Raw genomic sequence first — 27,648 nt, 5'->3', positions numbered from 1 at the left:
GGCCCTCCAGGGCTCCCCGTGGAGGATACTTAACATCTTGCCATTAACTAATAGATTATCCACCTGAAAGAGACCAGAGAATAAAAGCAAAAGCTCTGGGAGAACTGTGCTACTGAAAGGAGTGTCTTAAGGCCTCATCCAAGAATGACTGTAAGTTAGCTTAGCCAGGAAAAGATAGCTGGGAAAGCTCCTCAAGGAGGCTGTAGTCTAGAGAGACTATAAATTACCTTCCCAGCCAGGTTGCCTGTGCAGATTTGACTTGGGGTCTCAGCTCACCTCCTGGTAGCGTGCAATGCCTCCATTGACAGCTGCATCAATCACACCATTCAGGCACATGCTGAGGAGATTGATGTTTCCATGAACCTGCTTGTGTTGATACTGGCTGATTAGGGCCCGCAGTTCCTGGTTCTTATTCTCAACCACTTGGATGGCATTCTCCAAAGGGCTCACCTCCACCTATGGGTACAGAGCAGACAGTGTCCTCCCAACAATGATGATGACCCCTCATCACTGTCCTGAAAGCAGGGATCTATGACTTATGATGCTGAGTCCCCTTCCTTACTCCTGAGGACTCAGTACTCCCTGGGCCTTGTACTACTTTTTTGATTTGTAGGAATTTGAAAAACAGCATTAGGGAAGAATAATAGTTCTAAAATCAGAGAGCTCTGGATTCCTGAACCTCAGAGAACGGTTTTCTCCTTTGAAAACTGGCATTTTTTGCTGTGTGGTTTAGATGAAAGAAGGTACACAAAGCTCCCAGTACAGGATTGACCTGGGGGAGCCAAGGACAGGCAGGTGGCTAGAATTGTTTCTTTCTTCACTCAGTCCTTAGAGAAAGCTCCCCAGAGCCATGGCTTGAGGGAGCAGCTGAAATTCAGCCCCATCTAAGGCATATCTTACCAGTTCCCTCCTCTCCACCTCAAACCAACGAGAGATGCCAGGCAAGCTGTGAGTCAGGGTTAGTGTAGTGCGCTCGATCCACAGGCTCTGCAGGGGAGGGCATGGGGAGAAGCAGGCAGTCAGGCACTCTGCCTACCTGAGTGATGCAATAACTGAGTTCTCAGGCTTTCCCCTGGTTTCCTAGATTTGTTCACCTTGAATTCATTCTCTTTGTCCTTGGGGCCTTTGTGGAAAGGTCTGTCGTACCGGAACTTCCTTACATTGTTGACACGATAGAAGCTCTTGACACGATCCGGGACCCTATCCATCTGCAGAACATCCACATAATCTGGGATAGGTGTCACTGCATAGATCTGCAAGTCTGAGTTTGAAGTGAAGGGGAAATCCAGACTTGCCAAAGAGATAGGCCTGCATGGCTGACCCTGTCATCTTTTTAAATGAGAAAAACACATAATAGCTCTTGTTTCCTACAGGTGGTGGTGAAGGAGGCAGATTGTTTCAAGGGGCAGATAACATCCAAGTACAGTAAGACAAACCTATCTGCCCCTTGTTCCTTCCCATTCCAGCAGTGAGTCTCCTGGGTACTTAGCCAGGGTCAGATAGCAACAACTAAGTGCCCTCTGATGCCCCTTGAAGAAAGGTAAGGATGAGGTCAGGATAACGCAATGCTCATCACCCCACTGGAGTGAGAGAAGGTTGTAAGGACTCTGTCCTACTCATTTGGTTTTTTTTATCCTTTTTTTCTGCCCTACTCATTGTAGGTAAACTATATTTATTAAAATAAGCTTTCAATAACATACGGTAGTATCTAAAGTCTTCATGGAAAGAAACTATATGGGAATCTACTTGACTTCACCTCTCTGGAACAAGTTTGGCACAGTTATAGCAACTGTAATGTGGCTCCCAAGGAAGCTGTGTAAGGGGGATGGTTAGAGACAGGCCACTGTTTGCACCAGAGTGCAATCAAACAATAGACACTTTTAGTCTCATCTTCCTCCCTACACCCCTGGTGCTCTGCTCCATTCTACCTGACAAAGACCAGGAACAAAAATAATGCACAGGGAAGTAGAACAGGGAACAGCAAAGTATAGTTGCTGTCCCTGTGACAAGAGTCATAGTGGGACCCTAATCACCTTGCATAGTGATTGCTCCTGACTCCCTGGCAAGCCCCTCACAGAACAGAGTGAGGGTTAAGCTACTGGCAGTAGCCAGCCAGGGAAGCATCTCCCTGAGCACTGTTGATAGACCACTTATAGGGTTAAGGACATACCTTGCCTCCTCTGTGAGGCATGAGTGCCTTGTTAAGTGTGGGCTCAATGCTGAGGACACATTCAGGTTTAGGATTATGGGTAATCTATGGTTGGAAGGCCAAAATGGTAGAGGGGAAGCTGACTGGGTGGGATGCACCCCTTGGAATTCTGGCCCTCCTCCCCCTACCAGTGTCAAAAGATACACTGTGCATCGCACTGTAGGATGGCATCATCAGGATGATTGGGGTGCTGCATAGCGACGGCCTGTGGGAACTCGCTGAGCATCCTTTGCTGGAAGGCCTCCAGTCTCTCATAGTCATGGCCACGGCACACATATTCCTTGTTCTGCCAAAACCATACAATCATGAGATCATTATGCCCTGCTTGTGATCCCCCACCACCACATAAACTAGGAGCCTCCTTTGTACTATGCCCTGGGCAAACATAGGCAGAGCACTCAGTCTGTAATAAGAGAAGACAGCTAAGGAGGAAAAGGGACAAATGAAGGCAGAATTGCACTGTGGTGTGGCAGCCCTGAAGATGAGGTTCAAGTAGTATACATAGCTGAAAAGAAAGTGTATGAGGATAACTAGTGGGAGGGTGGCTGAGGAGTCACCACTATGTCAGTCACCACTAAGGGTACTATCAAATACTTTTTTTTTTGCGGAACTGGGGATTGAACTCAGACCCTTGCACTTGCCAGGGAAACACTTATTCTACTGAGCCATCTCCCTGGCCCCTATCAAATACTTTCAAATGGGCAGGTAGTCAGGAAGGAGAAATGGTCTAAAGAAATGGTGCTTTTGAAGGAGAAATGGTCTAAACACTGTCCAGTGACCATTAGGTATTGAGCAATTGTTTGTTGCACTGATAAACCTCTTTGGTACCAATTTCCTTTGCAAACATGTCAGCAAAGCAAACTGACATCATGAAAACTACACTTTTCTTCTTTCTTCATTTCCTCCTTTTCTTTTCTTTCTTTCCCTCTCTCTCTCCCTCCCTTCCTTCTTTTCCAGATTAGAAATTAGGACCTTGCACTTGCCAGGCAGGCACTTATGCTGCTGAGCTTTTTCCCTGGCCCCAACTACACATTTCTTAAAAATGTATGTCATATATTTGGCTTAGGATAAGTCTCATTTTTCTCCTTGTAGCTGAAGTCTCCTTGTAAGCAAGACAAACCCAGGCCTCCTGCTCTGCTTATCATATAACTGGTCATGACTGGGTGACTGGAGGAAGTCTGTCTGAAACATGCTGGTGACACCTTTGCCCATCTAGCTGCCTCATTAGACCATTTTCAACAAATAGCATCAGATACTTCAGAACCCTCCTTGGCATGTCTTGCGAAGTAGAGACAGAAGTACTGGTAGAAGCAGAACTAGAGGTAGAGGTAGACGTAGAACTAGAGGCAGAAGTAGGGCAGGGACAGAGGCAAGGAGAAGGGCAAAAGAAGGGGGAGGTAGATAGACAGGAAGAGGGAGGAGGGAGACTCTACAAGGCTAGGTATGATTCCCGAGTTGGGACTGATCACAGGCCAGGCCTTAGAGTATTTCAACCTTCTCAGAGTAGGATTTCTGCCTCCTTTGCACTCACTTTCTTACTATTTGCTGGGTAGGATTTCCGCCTGCTTTACACTCACATTCTTACTATTTGCTGAGTAGGATTTCTGCCTCCTTTGCACTCACATTCTTACAAGGCTGGGCCGTGTGTCTGGATGAATCAGAATGGAAGGGTAACACCAGAAGGCAAGTCAAGGTCAGGGGAGCAGGCTGGCCAGATGGATAGGTATTTCTAAGTCTCTTGATTGATAAACAAAACAGGCAAAGAACATATAGTTTGTCACCCAAAATCTTCACAGTATTAGTTCCAGGCTCTCCTTGCACATACCAAAACCTATATATGTTCAAGTTCCTTATATAAAATAGTATAATATTTTCACATTATCTATACATCCTTCCTGTATACTATAAATTATTTCTAGGTTAGTTACAAAATATAATTCTATAAATAGTTGTTATACTATATTGTTTAGGGAATAATGACAATCAGATGCATTTTTTTCAGCATATTTCCCATCCATAATTGCTTCAATCCACAGATATGGAATGCATGGTACAGTGGGTTAAGTTGACTAATATCAATTGTGAAGAACTGATAGTAACTTTAATTTTTTTTATTACAGCAGACTGAACCTAGGAACATGCATCTAGTAGGCAAATTCTGTACCACTAGCTGCACCCCTTAAATAAGAACTGGCTTTTTTATATTAATTCACATACATATATTCCTCACTAGTGTCTGTTCATGCATCAAATGAAGAGAAATAGAACTCCTCCAAAAAGGAGTGCTGGGTGTTTTCCTGTCTCTTTGTGCACTAGCAGATAACCAAATCTTTGAGGCAAGAAAGGCAGATGGTCCAGAAAAACCAAGTTGACATAACTAAAGTAATAGATGGCCTGCGTGTTCAAGGGTTGTGACAGAAGCCTTTTAGGGGAGGCCCAGAAAGAAGCCACACAACTGAAAGATTGGTGGTCTCACACATGCCTAGGCAAGAATCCCAACATTTTCACAAATGACAGTTTTGACTGTCACTGCTTTGCACTTCATCTTTGCCATCTATAAGGCAAGTAGCTCCTACCCTTGGATTTATTCCATTAACCACAGATGAACTGAGCAGCTGGGAAAGCAGCGTGAGGCAAGCGCAGTGAAATCTGTCCATATGAACCATAGTTTGGAGACTGCTCTTTGGGTGGAAATGAGAATGAAATGACGGGCAACATCTCCTAACACCCTTTATTATTCTCCCATTATTAGAGCCTCTGAAATATCTAAACATTGAGACTGTTACTTGCAAGCATGATTTAGATGGAAGATTTAGATGCAGCTTCCATGTCAGGTGCTTCCTACTTGTCAGAGGTTTCAAGAACCGTGAGATATGGATGTGTGCTGCAACTTGCACATAAGATGGTGGAAGCCAAGGCAAACCATGCTAGAGAATTCCTGTTTGTCAGGGATAGAAATGAGATGCCAAGGACCAATTGTGTAATACCAAAATGATGAGGTTATCGAAGGAAATTTGATTTATGATATGCAAACTATATCTATACAAAGATAATAAAATGACAATAAGTCATAATTTGCAAAGACAAAATAAGATAGAAGTTATAATGCCAGACTCATTAAATTATTAGAGTTTCCTGGAGGTGGTGCTGATTTCTAAATTTTATTTAATCCCTTTTACCTCTTTTGTTGGTTTCCATGACCTCTGCTGCTATAGGATCTATGTTGATGGAAGTAGCAAATTTGCCCCTTCTAAAATGCCTAGACTGGATAAAGGAGCCCTAGTTCTCCTAAGAAACTCTCTAATCACCCATATTCTGCTGCTAGGAACACTCCTGCGTAAAAGGGTTAGAACCTTCCCGGGTATCACAATCAGGTACAGTAAGCTTGTTGTACTTGTATGACCTTCCCCCTCACAGGTCATTTTTCCTTTTAGCCTAGAATGATTATTACTCATTCCATCTGAAATGTTGTTATTCTGGACTTTGTGGTTAGCCAACTGAATTGTTTTCCAAAGGGAGCCTGTCAGTTGACCTTGATACTGTTACAATACCAATTTTGTTACTGTTCACTACCTAAAGCAAGTTTTCCAATAAGATGGAATTCCAAACATACCAAAGGGATCCTGTGATTTTTCCCAGCTGCTTGCTGAGACTTATGGGACACTAGCTTTTAGTAAGACATTGGAATGAAGGATAATCAGAGGTAGTCTAATGTTTCAAGTGTACTACGAGACTCATTTTTAGGGACAGCTTCATTTAAGTCATCTGAGAACAATATATTTCTTTGGAATATAGCCTACATGCCCAAATTGACTACTCTTGAAGCCTATTGGCTATGCTGAATAAATAAGAAAATCACACACTTTTTTTGGGCTGAGCTATTGTGGATGTTTTGAAGGCAAGCCCTGAACCACCTCCTGTGGAAACCTGCACTCCCTGTACAGCTTTTCCCCTTTGCCTCATCCCAATGCTTACTAGTGAGAATGCTAATTCAGTGACTACTTGTCTTAACAGATTTGAGAAAAAGGGGAAGATGGTATGGATATGGAGTGGCACTGAGTACAAGTTAATGTGCAGCTAAGAAAAGCTAATAAGGATGCCCAGAGGCTGAAAAAGAGAAATGTAAGCTTGTTTTCTGATGATGCTATTACTCCAACTGAAGGAAAACTGCAACACCCAGGGCATTATAAATTGATCTCAACATGACATTATCAAAGGCATAAATAGCAACAATTTGGAAAGAAAGCTTCAAACTACTCAAGATGCTAGGAAACTGCTTTCTAGGGACAAAACAACTCTTGTTAGATAATGTAATCCCAGCTGATCGGATTCCAAAACTAGCATCCTTTGGCAGAAATGACTGTAGTTCCATTCAGTTTGAAGCTGCTTCTGTGCCCACTAACATTGTTTCTGGGACATCTGTATAGACCAAGGCTGTGGTGGATGAGGTCCTATCCCAGCATTTCTTTCTGCGTTAGTATCTTCACATGTTCACAGTAGTGAACAAACTACATGGGCTCTAAGAAACCTTGCAGATTCTGATTCTGTTTCCTGGTACTTTGTTTTCAAGCATGGTGAAGCCGACTCACTTATCCTGCACCTCTGCTAGATGCCACTGAATAATTCTTCCTACTTGAGTTTGTCTCCAGCATCACCATGATCCAGAAGCATTAGCAGATAACTGCTAGGCTGTTTCCTATTTGATACATAGTTTCATAAACACAGTGAACAACAATGAAAAAGGGTTGTGCCCTACCTTTGAAGCTTCTAGGACTTACTACTCAACTGCTAATTCTGACTTCCACACTAAGAACCATAGGGAATTAGCATCACTGGAACAGATTAACAGATTCAGACTGTGTTAGATGTAAGAACACTTGCCATATTTTCCATCCTTAAAACTAACACGAGTCAGAAGAAAGCTACATGGACAATGTCAAATATCACAGCTGTCAGAACCAGATACAACAGGTTAGATTAGTTCTACTCATTACCTAAGGCACAAAAGGAAAATAAACAACTATATAAGTGGCAAAACATTTTCACAGAGTGTATGTTTTATTCATTGTGGCATAACAGAACTGTTGACAAACCTTTCAAATGCAAAAGATACCAAAATTATCCTGGTTATTCGGGGGCCCATTTTAATTATCTTTCAGACTACTGAGAAACTTGGTGAAAGTGAGAAACAGTACAATGATTGAAGAATATAGAGGCCTGGATAAAAATTGAAGCTCTACAAAACCATGAAAGTGAGTAGGCATACATGGATCTGTTAAGCTTGATTAAGAAATATTTTTCAATAAAGGAAGAAAGAATCAAATGTGTGAGAAATAACCTCTGAAGTTCAGAATGGGACTCCTGAGACCTTTAACTTATAGACTGCACAGTTGAAGCATAAAGTTGTTTGTTGCATTGTGCATGTTCAATATACATTTGTCTTATTCTTTCTCTATTAAAAACTCTTTAACTATAGCTTGCTGTGTAGTTCTTCCAACAAACCTATACTTAAACAGTTCCAAATTGTCATTTGAATGGGTTATTTCTCTGTGGAATTTCATATCTTGCCATTATAAAGATTAAATTCCACATTTTTTACTTTAAAAAGGAAAAATATAATAATGGCTCAACTGGTATCAGTAAGACTATGCTTGGCCATTCCTCCCACTGTTTATATTCCAGCTTAGCCTTCTCGGAAATGATGGAGAGAATGACTACAGCTGTTCTGGGTCGGAGAACTGGCTGTCTAGAAGACGATTTCCATAGCTAAAATTAGTGTTTGAAAGTTCCTGCAGGGCTCCAGGAGCCAAATAGACTTAGTCTCTAGGTTCTTTTAAACCAAGAGTTCTCCATTCTGGTTGCATGTGCAAGCTGACTGTTGAGGTCAGGGATATACTTGTGTAATAGGTGGAGAAGAAACAGAATGGAGGTTCTATGTACTGGAGGCAAAGTTTGAAGGCATCTGTGGTACATTATTAGATTCTGGTCACATCCTGAAGGAACATGGTAGATATGATAAGAGAACTATCCTCATACTTTCTTGGTAGCTACAGGATAATAAAGCAGACTAAAATTGAGTTAAAGTTAGTAGCCAGGCCAAGCAAATAAACCCAAATGCCTTCTATTAACTGGTCATTCCTTTAGAAAGAAGTATTCAGTAAAACAGACAAAAAGGAAAGAGTGAAGTTTTAAGTGAATTATATGTATACCATATATGTTTTTGTAACCACCTGATGGACTCACCCGAAGGAAGAAAGGAAACTTCCTGCCATAAAAGCCAACCCGAAAGAACTCAGGTTCCAAGCGTTGCTGCTCCATGATGTTGTCATAGTAACTGGCTTCCATTTTCTGTGAACAAGAAAGGTGATTGCCTTCAGGTTGGCTTGGCTGCTGCAGGTCCAAAGCAAGCTCTCCTGGGCCCAAGTGGACAATGTCTTCTGGAAAGGGATCATGGCAACTCAATCTAGGTATGAAGGAAGTGAGCCCCTACCCATGAGCAGCATCTCTTCAGGGAGCTGCGCCATGGAAGAGGAAGCCCTCTTTCTCCATTACTATCTGATGTGGGATGAGGACAGGCCTGGCTACTGTTGTTCGGTGAGGATACTCTGAATGTGCTCCCAGGACAGAGACCCACCTCCCCAGAAATCTGAGTTTTATACTCAAGGGGTATATATTTAACACAGACCTTTCTCACCCAGGGATTTTGATTTTGACTGATATTCACTATACTCATTAAACCCTGACAAGGATTGATTGTAGTTCACTATCAACAATTCTCAGTACTATTTCATATACATTTGATTTTATCTATCCTTGCTCATCTATTCTCTAACCAAAGATGCTAATAACCATAGTGAAGAAAGCTCAGTTTCCAGGAGCACTGGTACCAATTCCAATTTGAAAGATTTTAAGTTTGAAAAGTTAATACCTATGATGTTTAGAATCACCAAGGTCAGTAAAGTTTTAGTCTTGGCTGATCTGGCTTCACATTTAGAAAAAAACTGAACAAACCTTTAATTGGGAGGAGGATCCCCCTGCCCCCTCAGGATGCCTTAAGGGCAGGTCTGGTAAGGCAGAGGATCTGGGGATCGAATCACAGTATCCTGAGTCTGACTACCTTCACTTAAGCAGATCAAACCTTTAATTGGGAAACTAATAAATTCAATCAAGTGAGGTTATCAGGAGGCACTGGCCTTCAAAAACTAATCCTAGGGCACCCTGCCCAAGTCCCAATTTGAACAAGATAATGGGAGAGAGTCATCAAAAAGCATGAGGGTATAGAGAATGTGAGCTGAGATCACTGACTTCTCTATGTGGATAAGATCAGGAGCAGTTAAGATTTAGGATCCAGAACTGGCACCCAGGATCAATATGGTGCAAATCTGCAACATCCATACGACTTCTGACTTAATTTTGTAATATTTTGCTTCAAGGAAGAGCAAAACGACAAGACAAGGTGCTTAAAATTGATCACAAGTTAAAAGTGGGGGAAAGCTCTTCTAATGAAATTTTAGATTAAACACCCTTTTTTTTTTTTTGGTCCTGTGGATCAAACTTGAGCCCTTGCCCTTGCCAGGCAGGTGCTTATGCTGCTGAGCTATATTCCTGACCCCAGATTAAACATCCTTGAACGAAACTATTTATAGAAAAATTCTTCATAAAGTTGAGATGCTATCTTCTCCCCCAAATTCCTATCTTTTTGTGCCTATGTAGGCTAGTTTCTCTAAGTACCAGATGCCATTAGGGTGTGGATCATAAAATCCTTTGTTAGGTAAGTAGTTTTGTTCCCCAGTCAACTTCTAGTTTGCTGAGGGAAGGAATTTTGGCCTCTGTTTCTCCTGTACTGTACATAGCACTAAACCAAAGGCTTTAATGCCCTACTTAATAGGGCTCATTCAGAAACTGCTGTCAGGAAAGTCCAGGGAGCTCTGGTCAGAGATGGGGGAAGAGGTAAGGGACTGAGCTCACCCGAATCCAGCTGAGGCTTTGATAATCGTAGAGGCTTTCATACTGACATGCCAGCTCTCTGCACAATGGGATCCCAAACTCCCAGCTCTGCATCAGAAGGAGGAATAGGGCTTTAGCATTTTAGGCATCCTTAGAATGGCCTAAGCCTACATAGAACACATCAGTAATTAACAACAAAAGGCCTCTTGCTAGTTCCAACTTATACTCACAGGGAACACATGGAGCATGACACATAGCATTATGGCTCTCTACCTCAAGTGTATCCTTCGAGTATCTGTTCAAATATCTTCACTTGTAGACCTTCCCTGATTACCTTGTCAAGAATAGGCATTGTTCTTTTTCTTCCCTTTTTTGTAATACTGGGGACTGAACCTAGGGCCTTTGTAATGAGCTTTATACCCAACCCTTTTTATTTTATTTTTTAATTTTTGAGACAGTATGTTGCTAATCCTTAAGTTGTCTAGTCTGGGCTTGAACTTGCAATGCTCCTACCTCAGCCTTGCAGAGTTCTGGGATTATAGATATGCAAGAACAGGAATTTTTCCTTACATTTTGGTCCTTTTAGCCTGAAATCATTTTATTTTTAAAATATTATTTACTTTTTCATTAGTCTAATTAGATGGCAAACTACATGAAGGAAGAAACCCTGTTTATTTACTCTATCATCAGAGCCAAGAACAATACTAGGCATATATCATGTACTTGAAAAAAATTTAATTTTTTTTTCAGAACCAGGGATTGAACGCAGGCCCTTGCACTTGCTTAGCAATAAGCCAAGCAAGTGCTTATTTTACTGAGCTATCTCCCCAGCCCCTTGATAAAATTTTATTTAATGAATTAATGATGGGAAAATTACTATTTATTTATATATTGAGACAGGGTCTTGCTATGCAGTTCAGGCAAGTTCATTACAGAGCCCAGGCTGGTCTCAAACAAATGGCTATCCTCCTGCCTCAGCCTCCCAAATATGGAGGTTACAGGAGTGTGCCACTATGTCCAGCTCAGAACATGACATTTAAATTAAAATCATTTAAGTTTAGAGACAAGTATGGAAAAGAAGAAGAAAATTGCTACACAGGGACTTAACAACATGCTTTATGGAAAGTTAGAACTTTAGATGACCCTTGCCTTGTCAGATACCAGACTACTTTTGTGACGTAGCTTGTCTTATAGTCACAGCCCCATCTAACAGATGCCTGAGGAAGATTGCAGTGTAATTTATTAAGAGACAGTATTGTCCACTTCTTCTTTCCTTAAAAAATATAATACATTGGGTATGGTGGTACACATCTATAATCCCAGTACTGGGGAGGCTGAGACAGGAGGATCACTATGAGTATGAGTTGCGTAGCAAGACCTTGTACCAAACAAATAAATACATAAAAGATTTAAAAAAATTTAAAAAAATATAGTACAAGTTTTCTTTCTTTTGGTTAAATGGGGAATTATAAGTTTACTAGATGTTTTACCCAGGCTCTTCTCTCCAACTTTTAAATACTAATTAAAATTTATTATAGAAAATTTTATATAGAGAGAAAAATGGAGAGCACAGAAGAATGAACACCTAGGTACCCATAATCCAGCCTGTCATGAGCTGTCTCAAATGGAGTTGCTCACTTAGGTGGTGAAGACTTCATGAGGGACTAAAGGCATTCTGCCTGTTGATGGTAGTTTCCACTAAAACACAACTCCTCTAGTAGACCAATGCTCATCTTTCTTGTTGCTATTTTGCCCTGACTTGTAGTCCTGCTGCTCCAAAGTGCCTTTCCCATGTCTTTAGAGTGAGAACCAAAAATGAGGACTTTGGGTGAGGACCAAAAGTTTTAAGACACCCTATTAGCCTTGAGGGGTATATTGGAGAACTGGTGGGTGTCTAGGGGCTTTGAAAGCTGCCAGTGCACACATATAAGGAAACTTCTACAGGTACAGTGCATTTTTTATTCTTATCCCTTTCCTTTGGTTTCTCTCTTTTAGGTAAGAGACAAAGCTAATTTTACCAGTGCCTAAACCACTTATACCAGTTCTAGTAAATATGTGCTTTTTTTTTTTTTGGTGGAACCGGGGATTTAACTCAGTTCCTTGCGCTTGCCAGGGAAGCGCTTATTCCACTGAGCCATCTCCCCGGCCCCGTAAATATGTGCTTTTTATACATCTTTGTTTTGTTTCATTATAGATGGTACAATAGTTGCACTATCTTCTAGTAAATAGCACAGAAAGGGAAAGGCCTAGGTCTTAGGCTGGCAGTCTTTGTACTGCTGTTTACACAAGTTAGAAGAAACAGTTTTTCCTTTAGAAGTATAGATAACAGTAAATACTCAAGTAGGAGCCACCTTGCCCCATGACCAGCCTAGAAAGATCTAAAGGTTTGTATGTCAGATGAACAGAGGCCTTTCTGGTCTGTTCCCTCTACTGGGATCAGGTCCTATCTTCATATTCTTCTTTTTCTCAACTCTTACTCTACCCACACCTTGTTTACTTGGAGTGGCCTTCTCTCTTTGTCTGGCTGGGAGAGTTAATCTGCAATGGACCAAAGCCTGGTCTACCTTGGAGAAGGTTCCTATGCTAACCACCTCACTGCTAGAGAGAATAACCAGACTAGGCTATGGCCATGTGTCACTTACACTTAAAAATGAACATGGCACCAATGGAGATTGGGCCGTATATTTAAGGCACAAAATAGAGATGCTAGAAGTGTGGCGAAGGAAAATCAAGAGAGGCCTGGGTTATGAGGAGGGTATGCTGGCAGTGCTGAGGGATAGCTCCTCTTACTTGTTCCTCATCCAGTCTTCCCTTTTTTGCTCTTCTCCTGTTGCTAAGGTGACTTTTCTCCTCATGCCTATAACCTTTCCTTGGTCCACAGGAGCATTTTATTTTTCCTGCAGCAGTGGGTTATGCTTTTCAGAAAGAACTGGTTAGCCTCATATCCTAGTTCCATCAGGAGTGGAGGCATAGAAATAGAGAAGGTGAACTTTCTGTACAAGCCTAAGGGCATGAAGCTGGTAAATGCCCCTTGGAGAATGAGTTCACAAAAGCACTCAATGAGCAATTCACTGGAAGGACTGCACAGATTCCAAAGGAAGTGGCCCATGGAGCGTCCTAGACTTTCTGCCCTCTCTGCCCATCCATCATACACAGGCAGGTTTTGCACTTCACTCTCAGTCCATGTGAAGATTTACTCCTCATTTCCTGTGTGCTGCTACAGTAGCAGTGTGATGATGAGCTAATGCTCACACATTACAACAGGACGTGTTCCCTGTTAGCATAATTCTCCACTCCACTCTGTGCCTTTGGAAAGAAAATAAGAGAACTGATACATTAAAAGCATTCACACACAGGGAAATCAAACTTACACCCTGGCTGAATCAGGAGGGCTTGCTACCCATATGCACAGTGGAAGATTGTTTCGTGCCAGGAAGACAGGCCTAAAACTGAATGAGGGATGTAAGCCAGGCTCTAGACCAGAAGGGGAAGTGACTTTGGGCCAACATTGTGAGATCAGTCATATGCACTGGCTGAGAGCAGAACAACTGTTTCCATCTTGGGGTTGGTTAGAAGAGAATCGCTACAGTTTTATAAAGGTTCTTGCTTTACTAGTGTGTTCTGTGAGGGATGCACATGTGCAGATGAGTATGGGTTTTCTGAGTAAACTTTTTTCTTGTTTTTTTTGAGACGAAGTATTGCTCTATATACTTCAGGCTGACCTTAAACTCATGATGATTCTCCTGTCTCAGCCTCCTGAGATTATAGGTAGGTGTGTGCCACCATGCTTGGCTACTGAGTGAATATTTTTGACAAATACCAAAGTCTACTCTGTTGTGTCAAAGTGAAGTCTTTTTTCTGATTTATGGGCAAAAGTAATTAACATTTAAGGTCTGGCCAGATAGCTCAACAGATTAAAGCACCTGCTTAGGCAGATGGCAGGGACTAGGTTCGATCCCTGGCATGCTGTACCAGCCCTGCCCCCCGGGTCATGCTGAGCCACTGACTGAGACTGGGCATAATGGTGCATACCTGTAATCCCAGCACTTGGGAGGCTCAAAACAGAAGGATCACTATGAGTCTGATCTGTGTAGTGAGACCCTATAGACCTTGTACTAAATATATAAAAATAAATCGATAAACAAAATAAAAAATAAAATAAAAAGTAATTAACATTTAAATCTTTCTGATGATGAAAATTTTACTCTGAAATAGCAATTTCAATCTGAACCAGAGGCTTAGCCACTACAGCTTCCTGAATGATCCCATTTCAAATTTTAAAATGTGCTCAAAGTCAGGTAATGAAGGAACAGGTTCAACAAATTACAGATCCCCAGTCTTTCCAGTATATGGCCACACCCAAAGGTGAGTATTCAGAGGGCCCCATAAGGATCTCTCTGGAGACGGGAACAACACTGGCCAGGAAGTCCCACAGAAGCCTTAACTAGCACTGACAATCTCACAGGAGCAAGTCTGTTTTAGAATACTCCCAATCTGAGAGAAAGCCAGACAGTGCTATAAGTAAGGCAAATTCAAGATGAGAAGTTCCACTAGTAAGAGGCAGTGTAGGTCTCCATAGGCTCTAGTTATAATTCATTTGTTTTTACTACAAAAATTAGAAAGCCACATTAATTATTTAAATAAATCTAATACAGATAGAGTTCCAGAAACCTGTGTTGCAAGAACATTATCTTTACAGATGTGAAAAACTAATATATGAGATTGTTTCTTACAACTTGGAATGGGCTTCCAAGCCACAGAGTCAAGCTGCTGTTGTCCTTTAATTTCTGCCTCAGAGATAATCTTGCTGTCTCCAAATCCAATGCCAAACATCAGCACCCACCCACCTACCACCTCACATGCCACTGCCTTCAGCTGCTGCCAACCCTACAATGTAAAGACATCATGCACCACAGCAGTAGCTCAGGGGCTGAAAGTCTTGCCTAATGACACCTACTTTGCCTTTGTTGAAGTAGTGGATGATCTTTCGGCACAATCCCTCCTTCCGCTGCCACTCTGTCTGGGATGGGTAGTGCAGGAACTCCCGCAGCGGCCGATCCTCCCACTGCAGCAGCTCACAGTAAAGGAGCAGGGTGAATGCAGCCTCTGTGGGGACAGGCAGCATGGAGGCCCAGTGCTTCCTCTCATGGGCCCAGAAGTAGCTTAATGAGGGTGGGCAGACCCAGGGCAAGGCATGTGCAGCCCAGGTAAGGTACACTCAATACCAGAGGCGAGACATCGAGGCTGCCCAGAGGCTGCACATGTCACAGAGTGAAGACGCCATAGATTCTGGTAGAAAGTTTTCTCCTAGGTTCTGGTTACCTGTTCTCAGGATCAAGGTAAAGAACAAAGAATACTTAGGTACCTGAGACTCTTGGCATAGCTTATCTTACTACAGGTGACCAGCATGTTAGAGAAAGTGTTTCGATTCCTTTTTGCTCAGTTCACTAGTTTTCTTCCTGGTTTTCTCAGAATGTGTTCTAACAGGTGAACACCAACCAATCTTCGCTCAGCTCTTCCTAACACACTGTTAATGCCTCCAGACCCATTTTTCTGGCCTCAGCGTGGCTTAGGGGAAAGACTCTTTTCTTTCACCTTTATCATTTTTAAAAAGATCAAGTAGAAGCAGTGTGAATGGTAGTCACTGTCTGATGTGTCTGGAGCCAAAGGCTCTATTACTGGAGGACCCCAAGTTGACGGTAAACCCAGACTGGAGGCCTGGCAACATCTCACTCCATATAAAGAACAATCATGGAACTTATGTAAAGACACAGCTGCTAAACAATGTAACTTCCTAAATTGCAAGGGATGAGTCACACTGAATTAAGCCACTGTTCAGGATCTTCATGTCACAGTCTTCTTTTCCTATTCTATTTGCTTATTTTTAGTGGGGATTTTTATTGGCAAGTTAGTTTTAGCTTCTTCTTGGCTTCTGTGGCCCTACTCAAACCTGATCTCCACTTGTTTTTTACATTTTTAAATTAATTTTAATGAGAAAAATAGCAATGAAACATTTTCAGAACAGGTTAATAGGACAGTTACAATAATTAATACATTGCATATTGTTGTCTTCATAGTAGTTATTCAGAGGACAAGATGCAGACATGATATCTTGTCTAAACAATATTAGTACAAACTTTTCTTTTCATTGAACTAAGAGAAAATAGCTGTATATCTATCATAACTATTTTGTATACATCTTCTACCTGATTTCTAGTTTTAGGCAGATCTACTTGCCTGTGGCCCCTCTCTAGATTTTCCTCCTCTTTGCCTCCCTGCTTGTGTATCCTGCTACTGCTGCCCAGGGTGTATATACCTCCTCCTTGGATCTAGGAGGACTTTTCTCTCTGGGTACAAAAGTGCTTTTTTCTTTATGGAAGCTCACTCCTCCTTTTGGAGTTTAGGAAACCAGAAGAAATATTTTTCTTCTCAATCTATATTCCCTTTTGATGTCATTTCTGAAGCCATCAGAGACAAGGCTTAGTTCCTTCAGTCCAGATTCCTGACTCAGCCTCAGTCAAGGCCCAGTTCTCTGGAAGGTTAACAAATACCTCTACTCATTCATAGAATTATCAAAATCTTTGTATTCACTACCCTCTCAGAGAATCACTGGGATCATGGGTGGATCTGGATACACAGGACAGCACATCTCTGCTATGTTGTGGTATTCTAGTCTATGCTATGCTATCCTATCCTGTGCTGTGCTGTGCTATGCTACACTATACTATTTTGTTCTAATCTTTTGATGGGGTTTTAATATGTTGCCTGGGCTGGCCTTGAATTTGTGCTTCTCCTGCCTCAGTCTTCCAGTTAGAGCGGTCATTTTAGTTCTAACTTTTACCAAGCTGTGTTATCAGAAAATGTGGCATCTATGACAAACACTCTCTAATATTTAGAAATAAGTAAGGGAGATTATTTCTACAGATAAGGAAGGGAGATTGTTTCTACAGATCCATAGAATTTTAATAACGTTTTTAGAAAGGAAGAACTCACATTTCCTTGTCTAACATACAAATTCAAGACTACACCCTAACAGCTAAGATGTAATGGCTGTTTACCACAGTGGAAAAAGATGGCTACATTTGGGGGAATTATGATACAGGTATTCAGATAGAATACAAACACATGCATATACCCTTCTGATTCTGAGCCTCTCTCAGTAACAGAATGAGATACGCATTTTGATTTAAAGTATAGACATGAGGAAAAGGGTCCCTGTCTACAGACTGTGAAGTCAGATGAATGCTCAGTGTGGGACTGCTCTGCAGTAGCAGGGAAAAACAGACTGCAAGGCCGATCTGCCAGTGAGTCCCAGGGTATTATGTTGTTAAGGTCTTACTGAGCTGCAGCTTTTAAGAGAAAAGCTCTTTTTTTTTTCTTTTTTTTTTTTTTACAATACAGAACCTATTTTTTTGCAAAATTTTATTGATAAACAGATAGCAATGAGACAGTTTCAAATCAAATCGGAAGTACAGATTCAACAACACACTGCATATATTCTTCTTAGTGGTTAATTGCTGTACAAGATGCAGACTTGAGATCCTATTTACAAACACCATTAGAACAAATCATTCTATTCATTAAGAGAATGCAACTATATATCTATCCTAACCACTTTGAATACACAGATACAAAACGGACATTCATCGGTATGCCCCATTTTTTCTAAGTTCCGTTATTGAATATTATAGGTGTGTAAACTCAGCAAAATATTCTAAGAGTCCAGTAGCCCATAATAGCATTGGGTCTTCTGTTTAACTGGCAATGTCAGAAATTATTGACCTGAGTCCCCCACAGCTCAACATAACAGATGGCTTTGAAAAGCTCTTTTTATGAGCAGAATCTGGAGGGTATCTTTGAGGCGTCACAGGGGTGGATAGTAATGGAGAATGTAAAAGTCTCAAGCAGTGGAGGACACGGCACAGAGACACAAGTGGAGGTTCTGCCTGCTTTCTCTCTTACCATGTGCTAACAAGGAGTTCTGAGAAAGCAATGAAGTGGAGGGACAGCACAGGCCCTAACACTGCTGCAACCTGTGAGCAGCTAGCCTGCAGTCCTTCTCTGCCAGCTGTGGAAATGTCACCAGTATGTTCTCATGGGCAGGACTTCCACTCTCCCTACTCACCTGTGTAGTTTTCAGTCTGCAAGTGCATATCACAAAGCTTATGGATGTACCGGATATACATTTCTTCTTTGTTAATCTCAGATTTGTAAAAGTTCTATAAAAGAAAGAAGGAGATATACATGATGAGAGAGAGTTTGCCACCTTTGCAAGCCATTCCTGAATTTCAGACCACTGGCCAAAACCCTAGGTGTGCTAGGCAGAGGAGAAGACAGATCCTGGAGGCAGATGGCACCAAAAAAGGAAAGGACCAACCAGAAGGAACACCTGCTGGAAGTAGATGCTCTGGTAAGTCCATGGGGGTCCTGAGTAACGTGAAAGAGAAATGGCACTAGAGCCAACTGGGGATCAGAACAATGAACCAGTGTATCAGGGCTGGCAGGATCTTGTCAAGAGGTCAGGTTAGAGTTCTGCCCTGAGAATAATTTATCCAAGAGGAAATGTGTCTGAAGAAGTTCAGGACTCCAAGATAACCATACTAGAATTGAAATTCTGCTTTTTTTTTTTTTTTGTGGTACTGGGGATTGAACTCAGGACCCTGCACTTGCCAGGCAGGCACTTACTCTACTGAGCTATCTCTCCGGCCCTTAGAATTGAAATTCTAATTCAGATCTTACAGCCATATATTAAAGACAGGCAAAGCCCAATTGCAGTGTGGAATAGGAACTACCTATCAGGAAGATAAGGAGAAAATCCATGTCCTCTCACCATTAGATTAACTGTACAGCCAATCTTCTTATTCTCTGTTTCTTCTCCTTTCATGCAGTCTCTGGAAGGGAGAACATAGATGAGTACCCATAGTATCAAGTGGTGCCCTGAGATAATACACAGAACTGCGATATCACTGGGGCACTGATATGAACCAAGTTCAGGAATTGATTTTTCAAATAACAGGAAGTGATTCATCAAATGAGAACTATCCTGTGAGCTCCAAGATTATATCCACTCCTAGGATTTAGAGACCTCTTACTGAGATCTTTGTTCTGGTGGTAGTATATGGAAAATAGATATTGTATCAGGCAGGGCATTAAATGACACCTATTAATGGCCTTGTCACAGATGGATATGTCAGTAAGATGGAAAGGTCAAATCCTCAGGTTCCCCAAAAGAGGCATAGTGCTGACTTTATTTATTTATTTTAATTTTTTTGCAGAACCTGGGATTGAACTCAGGCCCTTGCGCTTGCCAGGGTAGTGCTTATCCTACTGAGCCATCTCCCTGGCCCCAACAGAGCTGACTTTAAAGGGAAAGTTTCATTTTGTTCAACAGTGCTGAGTAGATCCTACAGTCTAGGTTCTAGCCTCAGAACCCTGTGGACATAGCAACCATGGAATGATTGATGGATTGACCATACAACCTTTTTCTGCATTAGTCTTTGGAGCCATCTTTCACAAAAAGTAGCAGGTATTTCCTGCTAATTCAGAGACAGCTTTAGCCAAGCAGGGTATTGGGGTTACAGGGGTTAGGGATGGATTGTGAGAGACAGGACAATTAAGAGCACTGAGAATGGATACCTCCCAAGGGAAAGAGGGGACTGGTCAAAGCCAAGCTCTCCTGGGAAGGAACAGAGGTCTATCAGAAGGAGATAAAGAAAAGCAAGCATCAGAATGGCAAATCCAGCCAGGCCAGAGCCCCACCTCCTGTTGTGTTTCCTTCCCTGGCACAGACCTCCAGAGTCAGGGTGGAAAGAGTTTCTTGGTATTCTCCACTGATAGTAGGGTCCAATGAGGAGCAGCAAAACTCATAATCAGGAAGCCTAGCCCAAGTCATAGAGTGCTGGATGGTCACTTGACAAGACCAGCTCTTCCCACCTTCTCATAATAGAAAAGGAAGACTCTGAAGTGATTATTTGAAAGAAAGGGATGCTTAAAAACAGGCCACTGTCATGGAATTCTCTAAGCCAAGTGTTCTCCCTATGGAGATCTACTGCCAGAGTTAGCAGTTTTGTGGGGTTTGAAACCAAGATTCACCATTCTGGGGTTTACCCTGCCGACATATTCACCCTACAAAGCACCTGGTTGCTATGAAGATAGACATAAGACCATGAGGGTCCCTCTGGAGAATTTGTTAATGGAAGCGGGGCTAAGAAAGTGCTATGACTTTTCAAGAGGAGCAAGCCCAGGGACCAGATGGCTAACCAGTTCCAGGTAACATGCAGAGTGGCAAGAGGCATCTGTCTCCCTTCTGATCATCCAGGGGCTCAGTAAGTCAGCCCTGGAGAAGGAAACTGGCTCTCACTTAGCCATCCTGGCATTTAGTAGTTTATATTTTCTACAGAATATCTGAAACATTTACCAGGCATCAGTATCTACTTGGCTATAACTAGAATTTCCCAGACAAATCATTGAAATGGAAAAGAACTAGCGTTAACACTGTGAGTGATGTTGGGGCATTTTCAGACATTTTGTGCTCTATAGCTCCCTGTGTCATGTATTGCAAACAGCACTTTTCTGTGTGGCTCTGAGTCACTTTTGGGTGGCTACTCAACAAAGAAGATGCCTTCCAAAGTCTCTAACTTAAATGCAGCACTACTTTCCCTTTTTTTCTGGAGGTTGAACAAGGAAGAATTGCCTGAAAAAATGCTACTGAGGTACCTGGCCCAACTGTTCATGGTGGGATGGGATGGGGGGTCTAGGTCAGTGGCCAGGCAACCCTCAGTGAAACTGGAGGGCCCTAGGAAAGGACGGTACCACAACTTCCAGTTGACAATCCCAGTAGAAGCTCCACTCAGTCTCAGTGGCTTGGCAACTGTAACTCTGTCCCTGTACACTTCTAGGAATTCTTGTTTCCTAACCAAGAAAATATAAGCAAAACTAATAAACATCTTTAGATAAGACAACAATGTCTCAGATTCATATAAAATTAAAAGACATTAACATAAAAGTTGAGGACGTCCTACTCTGAGACCTAAATGTTGAGCTAAGTCAGGTATGGAAGTGCAGATCTGTAAAGCCAGTACTCTGGGGTGGCTGAGGTAGAAAGATCACAAATTTATGAGTAGCCTGGTCAACTTAGTGATTTAGCAAGACTCTATCTTGAAATAAAATATAAAGAGGTGGGAATATAACTCAATGTGAAGATCCTGGGTTCAACTCCTTGTATGGCCAAAAATAGTTTTACTTGGCGGAAATTAAGTTTCACATTAAAAATTCAGGTCATCCAGCAATACAATGAAATGAATAAATGGACTAAATTGTACTGGGTAGAAGGAAAGGCTTTTCTGGTTTATGTATGGTCTTCACAACAAATTTATCCAACCAATTACTATTTAGAGTATACCTATCATACAGGGAACCAGAAAAAAAAAAGAACAAGATTCTTGCCCTTTAGAAGTTTTTTTCAGGAAAGACAGAAAGGTGCACACAAAGCCATTTAAGTTCCTGATTTGGGAAAGGCTCTTTGATTAGGGTAAGTTGGAAAGCCACTGTTAAGAGAGGATAGCATGTAGAGAAGCCTAAGGGAACATAATATCAGTGCTGAAACCATGAATGAGGAGAAAGAGTATGGTTCTGTATCAGCTAGATCTGGGATTAATTTCTGGCCATAGCACTTCTTACTCATCTTTTCTCATTGGTGGAAACAATAATAACCCTCAGGGATGCTTACTTACAAGATTAGGAACAATGCACATAAAGCACTAATTTAGATTTCTCAATAAATTAGAGCCATGATAAGTATGGTGTTTCCTTCTATGTTAATAAGGAACAACACTGGGAGCTTATAAAGCAGGTGTAAATATTGGGAGCCAGAAGGAGATAGGACTACAGAGGCAGGCAAAGGCCAGTTCATGAAGTGACTTTGATGCCATGTAAATGACTGTGACCTTGTTTTGTAGTTACCACCATTGTGAAAATAAATGGAGAGTGAAATTAGTTTTAGGCGACTTTGAATTGCTTGTAGAAGACAGCTACAGAAATCAAATAGTCAGTTAGGACTAGGTTTCAACAACCAAGAAATAAACTTCTACCTTTCTGGTAGGGCATAGTGAATTAGAACAATTTTCAGTAAATGTTGTAGTGAGGAAAGGTTTTTCCTTGTGAGGCCCTGAAAAAATATGCCAAAGCTTGCACAAATATAGCTTGCTACCAAAGGGGATGCTCTGGATGTGAACATATTTCTCAGGAATTCCATTTCCACATCTAGGCCAGTGCCCTGGACATCTGACAAAAGCAGTGCCTATTGAGCGCCGCCTTCTTCAGGAGCAATTTGGTGGTGGCCTGAATACCATCATTTCTTGATCCATGTGTTGAAAACATTGTCCTTTAGTGTCTGAACATCTTGTAGCACTACCACTTGGAGCTAGGTTTTATTTCTTTATTATTCCTACCCATTCTTCACCTTTTCCTTGACTCTCAAAAGGCACTCTTCACTACCAGCTGAATCCTCATGAGATTATAATTAAGGGTGCAATGGTTTTATTGTTACTTTTGGACTAACAAAAAGCCATGATATAACTGGGAAGGTAAGCTCTGATGAAAACTTTCTAATTCCACATGAACTCCCAGACTGAACATTAACATAAAGTTTTCTGAGCTCATAGTCTGTTTCCTCTAACTGCTCATTGATAGGATTGGAGGACAGAAATAGATTTAAGCAAACTATGAATTCATAGAAAGTGGGGGATCCCCAACCCCTGGAGAAGCAACTAAAAGTCCTACTGCATTCCATTTTGGTAGCAAGTAACATTTCTCTGCTCATTTACTAAGGAAATATACCTGCTATCTCCCTGCCTTGCTATGGAGACAGCTTTTCTCTTCCCTCCTGTTATGCCTATTCCTTAACTTTCTAGATGGAAAGTCAGATAGCTGCACATATCTGGGAGGTTTCTTGAGTGTGTGTGCCCATAATATAGAGGCAGAAATTCCAGAAAACCCTAGACTACTTTTTATACATAACTCTCTGTCTCTGCTCATTAGTAGATTCCTGGTGAATGTTGATGGCACTCAATAACAGAACAGTCCCTCTCATAAAGGGCACCTGGCTTCAATTTTAAGGCCAAAGGAATGCCCCTAAAGGAGAGTATCCTACTAGAGAAAAGGTCAGGAAAATGCTTGAGAACATACCTATAGTCAAGAAGGCGTTCCATAAGGCGGGTGACTGAGGTCACAAAGGAAATGCCAGTCTCACGCCATGTTTCCTGTTCAACCTTCTCCAGCAGGCTATTGGAGGGTAGAAAGTAAACACAATTCATGAGTTTCCCCTGGGCACAAAAGTGAGGTTCAAGAGCCCATGGGGACTGTGATGGATCTGGAGACAGCAGACTTACCACACTGCAGTCTTACCTGGGGTAGGGCCCAAACAGCTGGGTTCTACTCCATGAAGCAGAAAGCAAAGACAAGGAGGTTATTGGACTGGCAGCAACAAATGAAAATATCTCCCATTTCCCTTTGTGTGTTCCTTAGAATGTTAATGGCATGGGGATAAGGGAAGAGTTTAATGCCCCAGTGTGTTCTTAGGCTTTGCCCACTGATCAACTGTCTCTATTGCTGTCCAGAGCCATTCTCAGAAAACATATAACCTCTTTATGAAAATCAAGGAATGGATTCCCACCAGCCTCAGGAACCCAGCATGAAGAACAGTGGACAATTACAGAACTACCACCAGCCATCCCTGTTGTCAGGGAACATATCCAAGCAAAATATGCCACTCTCAGGAGATCAATGTCAAGGTCTTATTTTTATTTGATAGTTCCAAGTTCCTATAAGGTTAGAAAAGCCTCTGCTTCTCCAAAAACCTAGGGTTTTGAGATCCTCTGACATACCACAGGTCTCTTCTAAGTTATAGTGTTCCGAACTCTGTTTCCTTCAATAACAAGTCAATTTGTAAGTATCCACATAATGATTTTATTACCGATCCCTTTTCATCTCACACTTTGATCTCTATGGTCACGAGAATCACATGTAGTGGCTGGCCCAACTGAGGGTAGTACTGAGGACTCAAAACACATGGATGATTGTTGTTAATGTTTTTGCTATGATGACGTGACTGTCTCACTGCTTCTTGGGCCAGGCAGGGTTTCAGGATAAGTGAGGATTTCCCACATGACCCATGTTACTGAGAGATAAGGCAAGACCACTGACTCTTGCCTCTGAACCAATGCAAGCCTCCAAACCAAGGCTACTGAACCAGTGTTTATCAAACTGTTCTACAGAGCTTCTGCTGTCCTACACAACAGGAAGAGGTGCTCCATGAGCACATATACGTGGGAAATGTTGATGACTATACCCTCCTTTTAGAGATTTTTTTCCATGCCTCTTTGCATGTTAAGGAATTTGAGAAATCTTTGATGGAGAGGCTTGCTCATGTGTTTTAAACGAATCTTTTCTAAACCAATTAGCTCATTATCTACCTTTCCCTCCTTAGCATATCTACAAGCATCTTCCCAAAATGCAAATAGTGAAATGTTTCTTTATGTTATCAGTCACTCTCAGTTCTCACACTGATTTTAAAAAGAGTTACGAACACTATTTGGTCTGATAATTAGTAATTGTGGGTTTATTTTAAACTTTTTTGTTTGTAGCAAAGTCATTTGTTAGTGGCGACAGAAGAGGTTTTCTCTGCTGTGTTCCCACAATTATAAACATGCTTAACCAAAAGAGAACTACTAAAGGGTAAATTTATTTTCATAAATAATAATCATTTCAATGTCAAATAAATTAACTTTTTCTTATGACTTAGCAAGGAACAAGATAGGCATGAAATAGCAGAATGAGTTCCTTCTCATGAAACTGGAGGATTTGCATCCTCCTTCCACAGGTAACTATACTAAACATGTAACTGAAAGCATATTAACTTTTGCCTGAGTGCTGCTCATTATCTCTACAGAGAAGGAAGAGAATCTCTACCCTCCTACCTTGCAAATGTGTTGTGAGAATCAAATAGCAAAACATTTTGTACACTGTAAAGTTCTATGCAAACATTCAATATTTTTACTGGGAAAATCCTTTAGTGATTTTTTCCTTAAAATCATATTAAAACAAAGAAAGTTTCAAAATGGAATAAGTGAGATAGGAAGATTTTCTGGAACTTAAAGTTTCTTTTTTTTTTTTTTTAGGGAGATAAAATATTAACATCACTATGCTTGGGAAGGCCATGCATATTTTCTCTGAGTCTAAATCCTGCAAGGCTTCTTCATGAACTCAAGCCAGAAACCATGGAATGGTGGACCTGGAAGAACCTTCGTGGTTTCAGAGGAACATTTTTATTTTACGAACAGGAAAATGAGCTTGGAAAGGCAGTGACTTATTTAAGAGCCCACAGCAGTAGTTTTCAAGTTGACTATAATATTTTACAAAGGTAGATAAGAAGACCCCCTGTTTAAAAGAGAATTTTCCCCTCCTCCAGATATGCCAGCATTAAGCCTTAGAGAATTAAGTCCTCATAAGCAGTTTGCCCAACTGCATGCAGTGCATGTTATGAAGGTACCTAATGATCCTTTTCCTGTTAGTAAATCTAAAAGCTAAGTTATTCTCTCTTTGTAGCTCTTCAGTACTATGGCAATGGCAGAGAGAGAGCATGCTTTCTTTTTGATAGAAGAGGAACACCGCTACTACCAGGAATAACCAGGTTTTTCCTGATTCCAAACCTCTCAAGACTTCCCAGTATAGGTTTATCTCCATTTCCCACTGCCCCACTTCATCCCCTCCCTCAGTATGGGATGTGTGGGGCTGGAGCAGCTTACAGCAGACCAAAGAGCTCCCTGTAGCTCTCATCGCCTTTTCCTTCTGATACCATGCTGTCCAGCTTGTCAATCAACTCAGCCTCCACCTAGAAGAAAGCAGAGATTTCATAATTCCAACTGAACTCAGAAGAATGGTAAGTATTCACTCCTATTGCTTGATGAGGATGGTAGGAAATTGTTTCTTGATTTGTGTCCTTGCTTCAAATAAATTCCAGGAAAGACAGCATCAGCACTGAGAAACTACCCTGCCTCCTCTAACCAAGGCTTCCCTCCCCAGTGACTTAATATATGGGACTTAAAAAGTTTTAGGTACTCCTTTTCCAATCTAAGGAAAAATGCAAGAAAAATATCCAAAAAAGGCCTTCGCTAAACAGTTTTGTTTTTAAATTCATTCAAAAAAATTTTTGTATGTATTAAATATATCTGGCTAGAACTTTATTCTCTAATCAGCCAGTCTAAAAGGAAGCTTGTGTTGGTTACATTGGTCTTCACTCTAATGAGACTGAAATAATATTTAATAAATGTAATATAATAATATATAATAAATAATATACAGTTTGCATTGAAAAGTGTTGTATTTCCAGAGAGTCTCTTCAAGATAACAGGCACCACTGTTTGTAAGCACAGGACATAAAGCCCTTGGGGCTGCTGCCCCTGTCACTGCCCACCACTGGGACCTCCCTTTACTCCCTATCCTCCAGATATCTAAATCTGGAGGAACAATATTATATTTCCTCCAACCATATGACTCTGCAAGGGCATTCCATGGTGCTTAAATACTTTTTCTTGTCTTTCTTTTTGTGCAGTACTGGGGACTGACCTCAAGGTTTCTGAACTGGAATACATATCTACCCCTCTCTTTTTAAGACAGAGTCTTGCAGGGCCGGGGAGATGGCTCAGTGGAATAAGCGCTTCCCTGGCAAGTGCAAGAGCCTGAGTTCAATCCCCAGTTCTAAAAAAAAAAAAAAAAAAAAAAGAGTCTTGCTATGTCATTAAAATGTTCAAGCTGGGTTTAAACATATGATCCTCTTGCTTCAGCTGCCCAGAGTGCTGAGAATACAGGTGTGTACTATCATGCCCGCCAAGGTACTTTTCTTTTTTCTTTAAGTTTCTTTTTTTCCCCCATAATTTTATTGATAAACAAATAGCAAAGAGACAGTTTCAAATCAAATTGGTAGAACACTTTCAATAATTGACACATTGCATACATTCTTCCTAGTGGTTAATTGCTGTACAAGATGCGGAAATGACATCCTATTTACAAACACCATTAGAACCAATCACTCTATTCATTAAGAGAATGCAACTATGTATCTATCACAATCACCCTGAATACACAGATACAAAATGGACATTCATCTGTATACCCTTTTTTTGTGAAGTTCCATTATTTGAAAATTATAGGTGTGTAAACTCAGCAAAATATTCTAAAAGAGTTCAGTAGTCCGTAATAGTATTGGGTCTTCCGCTTGACTGGCCATGTCAGAAATTGTTGACCTGAGTTGCCTACAGCTCAACATAGCAGCATGGCTTTACTTCTTATATTTCATTTTTATACTTTTCTGCTGGATGGTTAAGACCAAGGTAAAGCAGTACCTATGCAACAAGAGTTCTAGCTTTTGGGTCTGATAAGGTCAGTGAAATCCCCTCAGGATTTATCCTGAGATCCTGTACCTCAGATTGTAGAAC

The 27,648-nt window shown here is 41.3% G+C and overlaps 1 protein-coding gene across 4 annotated transcripts in view; it reads right to left on the bottom strand.

The window, feature by feature from the left end:
* The window catches only part of Dock3 (dedicator of cytokinesis 3), an 825,219-nt gene that overhangs the window by 20,923 nt on the left and 776,648 nt on the right, over positions 1–27,648 (bottom strand). For all 4 annotated transcript variants that reach the window (XM_023706273.1, XM_023706265.1, XM_023706267.1 and 1 more), the window contains 11 exons: positions 25,960–26,045; positions 23,342–23,437; positions 18,987–19,047; positions 18,282–18,375; positions 15,114–15,262; positions 10,178–10,264; positions 8,453–8,557; positions 2,354–2,495; positions 1,095–1,261; positions 901–987; positions 277–456 (listed from right to left, as the gene is read on the bottom strand). In XM_023706273.1, coding sequence (XP_023562041.1) covers positions 277–456; positions 901–987; positions 1,095–1,261; positions 2,354–2,495; positions 8,453–8,557; positions 10,178–10,264; positions 15,114–15,262; positions 18,282–18,375; positions 18,987–19,047; positions 23,342–23,437; positions 25,960–26,045 — 1,254 coding nt within the window. The remainder of the gene's footprint in view (positions 1–276; positions 457–900; positions 988–1,094; positions 1,262–2,353; positions 2,496–8,452; positions 8,558–10,177; positions 10,265–15,113; positions 15,263–18,281; positions 18,376–18,986; positions 19,048–23,341; positions 23,438–25,959; positions 26,046–27,648) is intronic.

This window comes from Octodon degus, unplaced genomic scaffold (genome assembly GCF_000260255.1).
Source record: "Octodon degus isolate 3935 unplaced genomic scaffold, OctDeg1.0 scaffold00008, whole genome shotgun sequence".
In the NCBI taxonomy this organism is placed as follows: Eukaryota; Metazoa; Chordata; class Mammalia; order Rodentia; family Octodontidae; genus Octodon; species Octodon degus.
This window is presented reverse-complemented; position numbering and strand designations above follow the sequence as displayed.